This window comes from Mastigoproctus giganteus, chromosome 6, assembly GCF_048544385.1.
Source record: "Mastigoproctus giganteus isolate SK-2022 chromosome 6, ASM4854438v1, whole genome shotgun sequence".
NCBI lineage: Eukaryota > Metazoa > Arthropoda > Arachnida > Uropygi > Thelyphonidae > Mastigoproctus > Mastigoproctus giganteus.
In genome coordinates this window covers 53845788-53859947 of record NC_143580.1, presented here as the reverse complement: position 1 = coordinate 53859947, position 14160 = coordinate 53845788, and the positions used below count along the sequence as shown (strand labels likewise).

General features: G+C 35.3%; 1 protein-coding gene across 1 annotated transcript in view; it reads right to left on the bottom strand.

The window, feature by feature from the left end:
• Rpn2 (Regulatory particle non-ATPase 2) overlaps window positions 1-14160 on the bottom strand; it is a 459562-nt gene that overhangs the window by 397022 nt on the left and 48380 nt on the right. The window contains exons 4-6 of the mRNA XM_090375965.1: window positions 13076-13181; window positions 5965-6167; window positions 447-590 (exon numbers count right to left, since the gene is read on the bottom strand). Of these exons, the coding sequence (XP_090232091.1) occupies window positions 447-590; window positions 5965-6167; window positions 13076-13181 (453 nt within the window). The remainder of the gene's footprint in view (window positions 1-446; window positions 591-5964; window positions 6168-13075; window positions 13182-14160) is intronic.

Genomic DNA, 14160 nt, shown 5'->3' with positions numbered 1-14160 from the left:
AAGTTCCCCTGGATTGGTATCTGCAGAAGAGGAAAATACATAGACTTGAAAGAATGTAAAATAATGAAGTAAGCTGTATGAGCCGACCGGACTAGCCAGGTGGGTAAAGTGCCTGCCTGGCAACCCAAAGGTAGCGGGTTTGATTCCTGCCTCGGGCTTGGATCAAAGTACTGCAAAAACCTTGGGAGGTGCATTATGGCCACAGAAGCCTATGCGCCAACAACTACAAAAAAAAGCAAAAAAAAAAAAGGCTATATGAGTAGGGTTTTGTGGCAAGGGATAGTGGTTCATTTTTTTTTTGGATGGTACAATGAAAATGTCTGGCGACCTTACACTATGTAACTAACATTAATATAACATACTGATGCACAAAAGTAGAACAAATATTGATAAAACTTGATAAAATTAAAAATACTAATAAAAAACACATATTGCAGTTCAATTACCTGACACATATTTACATAATCAGGTGTTTCTAAGTTCTTGTACAATTCCACAAGAGATCTGAGGACCTGATTCCTGAATGTCCTATTCTGTATAAGACACATGATCACCTTGAAGCAATAATTTAGCATTCCTGGTATATCATCCTATGATAAAAGAAAGAAAAAGAGAGATAACTGGGCAAACACAAATAATAATATAATGGAGTTATTACAAAAAATTACATTATTTAAAGGCCAAATTTGACGAAAATTATAATATACAGCAGCACAACAAACTGGTTTATTTGCTGATATATTCTTTTCTTCAAGCACTTCTTCCCACTTACAAATATACACAGTGTTTCACTGTAATAGCTTGACGTTTGAAATTAACTGTAAGTAGACTACATACACCGACTCAAATATTCCGCATGAGAGCTATTTTTAACATTTATGTATGTCTTCTACTGTAACCATTCATTATCATAAGTAGTTAAGTCTCGTCTTTTATGTTAACAGTGGACATCGGATTATATGCAAACACAATATGCACCAAATCGCTAATATATGCACTAAAATTTTTAAATATATTACTCATTTATTACAATTAATTGAACCACAATTTCTCTGTATTCAACTTGTTAAAGTAATAAAACTGTTTATGAAAAGTTTTAACATCCTTTTTTTTTTTTTTTAATTTTCTCTTTCACACTTACACCTGGAATAAAATTTTGTTACAATACACAGCAACATATTTCTCAAAGTGATCCATTGTAAAATTGTTGCCTTACATGCAAGTAAATATAGACATGATGGTTCTGCATCTAATTTTCCCACATATAAAATGTGCAATACAGCAGCCATAAACATCTGACATTTCATCAATGGACATTCAAATGTAGTTTTCTCTAATACTTGAAAAATTTCACAAATAATGTCTCATAAATAGCTTAAAGAAATTCTTTCTCAAGGTAGATTTGTCTGGAATATTTTGATTTATACAATATTTTTTCAAAAATTGCTTGAAGACTTGATTGTTTAACTTGTTGAAAGGGATATTGCTGCTTACAAGGGCAAGACACAAATCCTTTGAAAATCACTTTTCTATCCTTTTGAAGTACATGGCTTGGTTAAAAGTGACTGCTCTCAAAATTATTTTTCCTTGCTTTTTCCTTTTCATAATGTGCGATGCTGTTTTCATATGTTGGTCGATCTGGAAGTTTTTCTTGCATGGAACGTTCTTTTCGCAAACAACACAGAACACAATAAAGCTATCCATAGTAAAATCTTTTCCGTGATTGGCAATCCATGATTCCATATGACATTTTGTAACATATTTAATTTTTGGCATGTTTAACAAAAACATTTCATCTGATGTAGTCAATAGCATGGGAACAAATAACAAAATAGCAATAAAACCGTGGAGTATTTACACATTTATTTTATTATTTTTTTTTCTTTCCTCTCTTTCTGGGAACTTTTCCCTCAGAATTACCAGTTGTTTTGTATCTTTGCCACCTGGTGGGCAACACCAGTCAGATGTCCTTTTATCCATCATTTTCAACATATCACCACTGTCCTCCTGTAACTCTAGAACAAAGGCTCCCAACTAGAGACTCACTGTCTACCATATTTCCACTCTCTGGTAGTGTAGTAGGGGTTTTCACATCTTTACATTATGATCTGAAATTGCTCATTCTCTTTTGTCTCATTTTCACTATTTTCGTATACTGCCTACTACTTCCCTTGCTTGAAGGTCCTCAGATGGTACCATTTGGCTCAATGGTTATAATTCTCGTGTTTACTATGTATGGCGCAGCTTACTCTCAAAGTGCTTATTTCCTTTCCCCTTTAAAGTTGCTCCTATTACCAGCTGCACTCCTTCAACAACCAGAAATAAATATATTTTCTACCATTTTCCAAAATTACAAGGACTCCACTGATAGCCTCCCCTTAACACAAGCCTACTCTTTCTTCTACCATATTTTTCCTTTCTAAAACAATAAAAAAATAATAATAAAAATATACATATATAAACATAACATCAACTTCATGTAAGATTTGGATCTTACAAAACATTTCCACCAATTTAAGAAATTTTTTGACATGCAGTGAAATATTATCCCATGCTAACTGCAAAACAGTGGCTTGTTACATAGTTCTGAGATAAAGTTAAGGAATATACAGTATTGGTTGTAATATTTATTTATATGCATTAACGACTACAATGGCTACAATATGAACATTGCATATGTATTTGCAATTGCATAAAATCCAAAGTCCAGTTATCAGACAGCATGGAAGTGTATTCCATGCTGTCTGATGAATTGTAGGAATTGTAGGCAAGTATCATTAGTAAATTATAAAATATCTTTGGTATAAAGTTCCAATTTATCCTTATTTGTATTTATTATTAGAATTCATTTCTAATTGTAGGAAACATTTATTTTGTTGGATTGCTCACTGTTTTGCTAACTGGAAGTTTATTCCTCACACTTGAATAAAAATATTCATCTCAGCTCGTCCTGTAGTATGCCTGAATTAATTGCGCCAGAAAATTAACTAATTGTTTGGATTTCCACCCATATCTTGTGATCACAAGAGAGGGAGGGAAACAACGGAATATTTCTAGCGAGAGGTTTAAAAATGATGAAAAAGAGAAATATGAAAATAAGCTGTTGTTACAAAGTACATACACTGGTGTTCAAAGAAAGTGCATCACCTAGAAATTTCGCATTTCTAACATTTTTTCATGATGGTATGTTATATTAATGACTAGCATCACAAATAGAAATACAGTCAGTCCTCGTATAACACATGTTTACACTACACGAATTCGATCATACACGATTTAAAAATAGGGTAACAATATCGTATATAACACAAACCGATTTCGCTTATGCACAATTCGCCTTTGTGTTTACAAGAAATGGCAGTCAGACGCGGAATCACCAACTGAATGCAAGACGATAGGAATGAAGAGAAGATTCTGAAAATATATTTGTTTTTTATATCGGTGAATGGGGAAACACATTTCACCATAATAACGTAAAATTCCAGCTATCAGTATTATCGCAAATGCAATTAGATCGAGTTTACTACCCATTTATAACAGATTCCTCTAGCAGGAATGCAACTGGAAATTGTTTTTATTGTTTTATGGTAGTAACCCCCAGAAATGTGCTTTAGTAAAATGTGAGCTAATGAGGTGTTAATAGAGTTGTCTCTGCCTTTACGGTGTTGTTTATTCAGCTGCTACATTTGTTTATGTGAATCAAACGTGCCTCCTCATTTTGTGATTGTGCTTTATTCCCTAAAAATGAGTAAAATACTTAAAAGGTGTGAAAAGGAAGCATCCTGGTGAAGACACTACAGATTCAGAGAGAAAAAAGAAAAGGTAATATTAATAAACAGAGGTGGACTGGGTCAAAAATTCTTACCTGGGAAAATTTGTAGTGGCCTCACACTAGCGTTTATGGCCAAAATCACACCCGCCCACCGGGGTTTCCCTGATAAGGCTTATGGCCAGTCCACCTCTGTCGATAGAGAAAAAAAATATGAAATTGTGAAACACTTTGAGCGAAATGAATGGTCGTGTGATATTGCACGTGCTACAGGCCTAAATGAGAATTACAAAGAATGCAGAGAAAATAAAAACTTTCATAGCAGGAACAACTCAAAGTGTAATTAAAATCCATTAGATTAAGACACAAAGAATTGGAAGAGATGGAACGGCTGTCATCTGTTTGGATAGAAAATCAAACAAAAAACAAGTTTGCTTACAATAGAAGCAAAAGCATTAGCAATATTTTATTACGTAATAGTCGTAATAAAATACGTAAGTATTTTATTACGATTATTTATTGTTTGGTAATGTTTTGGTTACAAATGTGTGTTCAATCTTGGGTGGTCGGCACTTAACCCTATTTTTCCCATAGGGCCTGTTGTTTATATTGCACGATTTTGCATTGCACTAAGGTTTCTAGGAACATATACATGCTATACGAGGACTGACTGTATTTTGAGAGCACCTGTCAAATATTACTTAGCTTTGTCTTAACTATTAATGAATATCTTTTGTTTATATTTCTATTTGTGATGCTAGCCATTAATGTAGCATACCCTCGTGAAAAACGGTTAGAAATATGAAATTCCTAGGTGATGCACTTCCTTTGAACACCAGTGTATGTTGAGTGCTATCATGTCAAAAGAAAGAATTTGAAAGAATTATGTTAGATATTTATAATTAATCTCATTAATAATTACATACTTTTTTTAATTTATTTACACTGCAAAACATAAGAAACTTGATCTTAGTCACTTGAGCAAAATAATTATGGAAACTCCAGATTCAGGCGCCTCCGTAGCCAGGTGGAAGGAGCAGCAGTGCGTAGCACACGCTTCTTGATTAGACCGGGGTTCGAGCCGTTACCACCAAATACAGAGGATGCGGAAAGGTCAGGGAATGACCCCCGCATATTCCCAGAGCAATATGGCCTTAGTTGCTAATGCTCCTAAAAACCAAAAAACAAACAAACAAACTCCAGATTCACATAACACTAATGGGTTTGGTTAAATTTATTTTCCCCTTTTAGATCTTTGATGTTCTAAATTATTACACATTGAAAAATTCAAAACAAGTCATTATAAATACCAGCTTTAAAACAGAGTTGCTATTAAATCCAACAAACTTGGTTTAAATCTTTCCTGTAACAATTACAAATGTATGATATCATTCACTCTGATTAATAATAATATTATTTTATAACAATCATAATCTGGATGAGGGTTCAACATAGCTGTTCCAGATTTGGGAGCCAGAATTAAAATTTAATATATATATATATATTTATTTACAATCATATTTAAAAAAAAAAGGGAGTCTTTTTTTTTTTTTTTTTTTTTTTTTTTATATATATATATTACCCAAACACTTCCATGATGAATTCAATATAAGAAAATAAAAGCAGAACTTTTCACAACTAATAATTTGTTCTGGAATGTTAATAGCCACAAATCATAAAGGTAAAAATTAAAAAAATAAATAAATAAAACAAATAGATAAAAGCTCCATTAATCTATAAAAATCGAGTCATATACAAATTTCATTAGAAGATGCCTATTTGTTAAACACAGGTTTTCAGCCAAGAAAAATATAATTAAACAAACACACACACACAAAGACAGTGCAATGATTTATAAGATAAACAGTTACCAAACTAATATAGGATCACTCACAACTTGAGCAATATTCATAACAAAAATGGTAGAGATTTTCTTGCAAGCTGAATTAAAATTTATGATTTTGTTCAGACAACTAGCTATCTATTACTGGAAATAAAATTACAGTTTTATTTATCTTATATGTATATATTTTATTTTATAAAAAATATATTTTATATGTTTTTATAAAATTACTCCCTTACTACTGGAAGTAAAATCACACACACACACACACACACACACACACACACACACACACACACACACACACACACACACACACACACACACACTAATATTTATAAAATAATCCTACCGAATCAAGAATGGCTCTCTCAAAAATGTCCATCCTGCAAGTTTCAAGTGCTATGCCAACTGCTTGTTTATACTGGTTATCATCAAAGCACCTCTGAAACATTCGATTAACAATGGCCTCAAGTCGAGAGTCGATAGGCTGTTTTGTTTCTCCGGAGTCAGCATTTGCCATACGTTGTTTAGTATAGTAGTCAATGCATTTTGCTAAAAGAAAGAGAAATTAATAATGTTCTCAACCTTTTTCTTGATAACTAACATAAACACAAAAAGCCCATTGTAATGAAATATAATTAAACCTTCATAAATATGAAGGATTCAAAAAAAGTAACAATTTTACTTTAAAAAAAAAAAAAATCACACAGGGAAAATATGATTCTTTTCATATGTATTTCTGTTTATTCCCATTATGGCTGAGGCCAGAAGTGTTTACAAATGTATTATGACCATGTCTACACACAACAGAATTTTTCTGGTGCCACAACAGGCTATGCAATCTTTATTGCAGCATATGGACTCAAACTCTCCAACTTTTCTAAATAGTTATAAATAGAACACTCTTAATAGCATTAACAAGCCGACCGGGCTAGCCGGGTGGGTAAAGTGCCTGCCTGGCAACCCAAAGGTCGCGGGTTCGAATCCCGCCTCGGGCTTGGATCAAAGTACTGCAAAAATCTTGGGAGGTGCATTATGGCGACAGAAGCCGATGCGTCAACAACTACAAAAAAAAAAAAAAAAAAAAAAAAAAAGCATTAGCAATTTTATAATTTCTAAGTTCTACTTCATATGCTGCATGCAGTTGACACCAAAAACCACTTTGAATTTTCGGTATGTTACTGAGAAACAATTTGTGGATTCTGAAATCACTGACATTCTGAAAATTTTTAAAATAATGGGTGAAAATTTAAAAGCAAACGCTTATTTGTGGGCTGAGCTGTAAATCAGAACAAACCTCAATTTTATCAAAAGTTTATTCCATGTACATAAACTAACCTCAACACAAACAAGAAACAAATAAAACCATGTTCAAATCTACACACAAAAACAAATGCATCTGAGGCTGTAAACGCATTAATCACTGGAGGAAGAATTTGTCCCCAGACAGAAAGATAAAAAACATAATGCAGAGTAGTATTATTTTGTCATAATAATCAAATACATGCATTGAAATAATTTTAGAAAATTTCTGCCATTGGACCAAAACAGTCCAGTGATAGGAGTTATAATATACATGTAGCAAAACTTACATTTTCAATTAGCTTCCTTCCAAAAACTGATTGGTTGTTCATTCAGATTTGATACATTTATCCACCATTCAACATATTTTTGTCATTAACTGGAGCCAAATAGCTTTTAAACTGGTCAGAAGAGTGTTTGAAGCTTTTAATGAATAAAGGATTTACTCTGTGGTGATGTTATCTGATTAAAAATATTAGTAACTTCAGGTTGACTCGTGGAAAAAGGGTAGTAATTTCTAAAGAGTGCAAGTCCCTGCTCCGTCACTGGAGGACAAAACTGTTTGAAAACAATATTATTGTTTTTTTAACTAACAGACAACTTGATTTGAAAAATTCAATAATATCATAGTAAAGGGGGGAAGCATAACACTTTGTAAAAAAATATACATTAATATATATTTTTATCATGTACAAAAGTCTATAAAGATGTATATAAATGTAATATAGAGTTATGTGCCCATTTGCAAAACATTCTGCATGATGGACAGAAGGTTACACTGCATTACATTTCAGGTACAAACTTGGCACGGGGATGACCGGACATGGGTATCCCAGCAGAACATCACCCAAAGCACGACACCACTGCCACCGGCTAGTTTTTGTCCCACGGTGCATCCAGGTGTCATCACTTCCCCAGGTAAACGCACACGTACCCAGCTGTCCACGTGGTCAACAGGAAACGCAATTCATCAGAACAGATGACCTTCTTCCAATCACTCAAGGTCCAGTTTCGACTCGCGTGCCCATTGTAGGCACTGTCACCTGTGAATCATGGTTAGCTTGAGCACTCAGAGCGGCCTGCGGCTACGTAGCCCCATTTTGAGCAGGGTTCGACGTACTATGTGTTGTGACACATTACTCCCAGTCACCAACATTCCAATTACCAGCGGGTTGGCTCACCTCAAGCATCTACAAGCCGTGGTCGTCCAACACCTCGCCGGAGGTTCGTGGTTTCCCCTTCTCGGACCACATTCGGTAGGTACTAACCACAGCTGACTGTGAGCACCCCACCAGCCATGGTTTCAGATATGCTCTGACCCAGTCGTCTGGCCATTACAATTTGGCCTTTGTCAAACTCACATAAGTCCGCTGCCTTTCCCATCTGAAGAACAAGAGTAACACTGATTAACGGAGCTCAGTATCAGGTGTTTTTATACTGTGTCCCGACCCGCACCATAGTCGTTATGCAAATCGAAGCACCAGTAGTTGCTTCGATTTGCATAACAACTCACTGGTCATAATGTTTTGGCTCATCGGTGTATGTACACACATGTACACACACACACACACACACACACACATATATATATATATATATATATATATATATATATATATATAATATTGATAAAAATAATAGGATATAATGACATTACTAAACGACTAAGCAAACAAGAAAAAGTATTAAATTATTAAACTGAGTTATGGATCCGGGGCACTACTAGCTATAGCAGAAATACCCAGCAACCATAATGTATATTATCAGTGTATTGGGTAGGGGTGCTGACCTGTCAAGTGTAATTACCATGGAAAAAATTGAGAATGCCTGCAAGGTAAAGCAGATTATCTGAAATTAAATGAAATTAAGATTAACATAAAAATAATAATGATAACAACGATGGTACCTAAAGCAGTGGGTCCTAGAACTTTAACTACTTCATCACGGGGTCAGCAGCCAAAACCGTAGGAGCCACCACAATAAGCAGGGTCTCTGTTTCTGTCATAATGTATACATATGAAACGTATACATCATAACCGACCCGACAGAGATCAAAAGGAAGGAATAAAATTCAAACATAAATAAAAATAAATAAAGTAGAGTTAATAAGCTAAAATAATTATTGCAGTGGCTCCTACAGTTTTGGCTGCCAACCACATGATGAAGTTGTTAAAGTTCTAGGACCCGCTGAAAAGTAGTTTACAGAAACCATGTTAAATGTCTTTGTTGCATTTGGTACATATGCTAGCAATTTCACCACAGGCAGGCAAATCACTTGCAATACATGGTGTTGCCAAGGGAAATACAAGCAAAAAAGATGTATCATGTCCTATTCTTGTCCACAAAAAAGAGCATGATACATCTTTTGTGCTCTTGTGTCCTAACCAGGACAGAATAATTCAAATATTCACAATTTTTTTTTGGATACATCAGTTGAAATAAATTTATTTGACAAAAACATACATAGTGTTTGGGGGGAGTGCCACTGGCGGTTCCCCACAATTGTGCTTTAAATGGTATTTAGCAGTCACGGGCTTGAACCCTGGTTCACTCAAAGGGCATGTTTGTTTGTTTGTTTGTTTGTTATTTGGTTTTTAGGAGAATTAGCAACTAATTCTCCTGGCTACGGAGGCGCCTCAAAGGGCATGTGCTACTGCATTATTGCTCCTGGTCACTCAGCTACATCAGGCCCTCACAAAAACATACAATGGCAATCTAATGAAAAGAAGCTATTTCATGTATAAAAATAATATATACTCAGTTCATTCTACAAAATAAATACACCTGAATCAACATGAAAGTAATTTCAATAATAATAAATTTGAAAGTGTCTGCAATTCTGCCCAGACACGATAGGAGGGAGTACATGATCAATACTTGTCAATAAATTCAGCCCTGGAGGGAATGTGCAAGGCTCAAGGGGTAGAATTATTTTTTTCAGTGTGGTCTGTGCTTGTTAACAGGAGAGACTGCTTCTACAGGGATGGGATACACTTAAATAGAAAGGGCGGAAGAATATTTGCTGATGCTATTGAGGCAGTGTTGGGGGGGGGGTCGGAAAACTGCCAGCTTGGGGGATTCACAGACTAAAAAGGTTAAACGTAGCCGCAGGCAGAGGTGAAGGTGATTCTTGCACAACTTCTATTAAAATAAGTAGCGACCTGGAGCGAGGAGTGCTGGGGTTTCAGGGACTGATGGCAGTCATTGTGAAACAGGTGGGTATATGGGATGTGTCAGGGTAAATAGGAATAGGTGCATGTATGCTTGCATGTATACCAATGCTAGAAGTATAGTTGATGAATTTGAAGTGTTGGTCAAGACATCAAAGACAGATATTGTTGGGATATCAGAGACGTGGTGTCACATTGATATTAGGAATACAGAATTGGAATTTGGGGAGTACAATGTGTACAGAAAGAATAGACAGGATAGGAAGGGAGGAGGTGTCATGCTGTTAATTAAGAAAACATAAAATCAAAAGAAGTGCATCCAGTTGATATAGATGAACAGAACACTGCTGAGTCAGTTTGGTGTGACGTAAGCACTGCGAAAGCAAAAATAAGAGTAGGAGTGTGTTACAGGCCTAATGACTCAAATGAACAATTGTACAGAGAAATAGAGTGGTCTAGTAAATCAGAATGTCTTATAATGGGGGATTTTAACTTCCCAGATATTGACTGGAACTTGTAGATCGGTCACTCACACACTAGTAAGACTTTTGTGGATTTATTGGATGATTGTTTTCTGCAGCAACATGTTCAAGAGGCAACCAGAGAGGGTAATACTCTTGATCTGATTATCAGCAGTGATCATTCGTGTATTAAGAATTTGCAGATAAAGAAGCACTAGGTGGCAGTGATCACAGTGTACTGATGTGGGATTTACTTAAAGATATAATTACCATCAAGGGTAAAGGAAAGGGTTTTTGCTTCCATAAAGGTGAGTACAGTGGTCTCAGACAGTTTTTAAATTCTGTACAGTGGGATCAACTGACGATGTTACCAACAGTAAATTCTAAGTGGGTAGCATTCCAGAAATTAATCGTGGAAGCTACTAAAAGTTTCATACCTATTAAGAAATATTGTTCAAGGTTTAGGCCTAAATGATTATCAAATGAACTAATGAGACTCATGACAGAGAAGAAAAATTCACGGGATGCATATAAATTATTAAGCGACTCAGAAGCCTATGGCAGATATAAGCTAGTCTGTAATCAGATCACAAAGGAGGTTAGGCAGGCAAAGGCAGATTTCGAGAAATCTTTGGCAGAGGATGCTAAGAAAAACAGCAAAGATTTCTTTACTTATATAAACTCTAAAAGGAAGGGATGAATCTGATTGGTCCACTTGATATCGATGGTTCAATTGCTGATGATCCTGCTCAGATAGCAAACAAACTGAATGAGTATTTTGCATCTACATTCACACATGAGGAGTTATTAAGGTTTGACAATGCCACAAGGTTATCAAATTGTAGCAGGGTGCTTAATGATTTTGTAATAAATGAGAACAAAGTGGAGGAGAAATTGTTGAAGTTAAACATAAGAAAAGCACCTGGGGTAGATGGGATCTATCCAGTTATATTAAAGGAGGCGGCAAAGCAACTAAGCAAACCCTTAGCCATAATTATGAGAACATCCTTGGACTCAGGGGAGGTCCCCACGGACTGGAGATGTGCAAATGTATCCCCAATTCACAAAGGGGGATCGAAGGGTGACACGAGTAATTACAGACCAGTTAGTTTAACTTCTGTTCCCGGTAAAATAATGGAGTCACTAGTTAAAGATGCATCGCAGGATAATCTAGACAAGACTGCAGAAATAATTCAGACACAGCATGGGTTTGTTAAGGGAAAGTCTTGTCTGACAAATTTGATAGGATATTATGATGTGGTTACAAACCACATTATAATAGGATATTATGATGTGGTTATCAAAAAATAATTTTGATATCATATATTTAGATTTCAGGAAAGCTTTTGACACTGTTGCGCATGGAAGACTATTGTACAAATTGGAGCAGAATGGTATTAAGGGTAAGTTGCTAAAATGGATAAAAGGATGGTTGAGTGGGAAAAGACAGAGGGTGGTAATCAATGGGTGCTGCTCTTTGTGGACTAATGTTATTAGTGGAATCCCACATGGTTCGGTGTTGGATCCACTGTTGTTTTGTATATTTATCAATGATATTGATGAAGGTATATCAGGCTTCGCAGATGATACAAAGGTTGGCCGGGTTGTTAAAGACAGTAATGGCAGTGTGCTACTGCAACAGGATCTAGAAAATTTGGGCAGATGGGCTAAGAAGTGGCAACTGAAGTTTACCCTTGACAAATGCAAAGTACTGCATATGGGTAGAAGTAACCCCAGAGAAACGTACCAACTGTGTGGTACTACACTTAAGGTGGTAGAAAATGAAAAAGACCTGGGAGTAATTGTGCTGTCAGATATGAAGTTTTCTGAGCAATGCAGACAGGCTGCCAGGGCAGGTCATGGGGTTTTGTCAATGATATATAGGAAGTTTGCTAGCAGGGAAAAGGAGGTGATTGTCTCTCTGTATAAGGCAATGGTCAGGCCACGCCTTGAGTACTGCATACAGGTGTGGAGGCCTCATTTTAGGAAGGATGTAGATTTGCTTGAGTGTGTACAGAGAAGGGCAACAAGATTGGTGAGGGGAATGAAGGGATCCTCTTACCAAGAGAGGCTTAAGTTCTGCAAATTGCAGTGGCTGGAGACTAGACACCTGCGCAGTGATCTGATTGAGGTGTATAAGGCCCTTGAATGGGTTGAGCACGCTGAATTCTGATGGGATCCTTCCACTTGTTCAGATTACGAACCTAAGGGGGTATAAATTCCAATTAAGAAAGACAGATGTAGAATAGATGTGCGGAAATTTGCCTTTAGCCAGCGGTGGTTAATTGCTGGAACAAAACTTCCATCTGTAGTTGTGGAAGTTGATAGGTTAAATAAATTTAGGAGGAACTGGACAGGCATTTGGAGGGAATGGTGTGATTTTTTGTTTGACTGATGCTGCATAAGCTCATACACTTGCTTTCTTGCATCACATGCCACTACTAGTACTACACTATACTAACTTCTCAATCCCATTAAAATTAACATTGCTAAAAGACGATGCTTATGAAATGATAATAATTCTTACATATTGTTGTTTCCACATATTCAGTTGCCTTGGACACATCAAAAAGATCACCTGCTCCTAGTGCATATGTCAGGGAATCATCAAAAGAACCCAAATGATAGTATACCTGCAAAACAGAGAGAATTAAAGTAGGATCTCCTTTAGAATTCTGATACTTGAATTTAAAAATAAATAAAATAACCAAACAACAGAAATCTGTCTAGACCTTGAAAGTTCTTCTGGTACAGTAATGCACAACATAATGTACAATGATATCATTGATCCAATGTTCTTGCATGGTCTTGGCGCATTATAGCCCTAGCTGCTAATGCGCCAATAAAATCGAAATCAAATCAAATCAAATCAAATAAAATTCTTGCATTTTTTATTGTTATGTTGCAAAATGAGAATGCATAGTATCATATTTTATATTTAAAAGAGATTTTAAGTATAAAATATGTTATCCCTTCTCAAACATTACAATTTTAATAAAATTGTAATGTTTGAGAAAGGATATACACTCCCACCTAAAAGTTTGGACTCATTTCATTCTGATTTAATTTTCAAAGTTTTTTTTTATTGAAATAGAACTAACTTGTTTAGCAATTTTTATTACAATATTTTCTGTTATGTATTAAAATCAAAACATTGAAATAATATTTAAGAAATATTTAAGAAATTTCTAAAATATTCAGAATATTCCGGAAAGGTGAAGAAGATTCCTGAATGTGGTAGAATGTAGATGATTCCAGAATATTCTAGAAAGTGGGAGTATTGTTTCAATATCATAGGAGATTTTAGATGATTCTAGAGTGTTTTGCAATAATATAAACCAAGGAGTAAGAGCTGTAACTTATAAAAGCAAACACCTATCATTCAGAAAGTGTTTGGCATAGTTTTGAGTGTTTCATGATAACCAAAATAAGGAACTGAGTGTTGAAAAAAGTGCTATTATAATTCTTTATAAAGAAAATTATTCCATGAGAAGTATTGGAAAAACACTAGGTGTTTAATTTAAAGAAGTACAAACTACCAATCAATGATTCAAGGAGACTTGCAGTTTAAAGGATAAACCACAATCAAGATGTGTGCATGTAACAACAGAA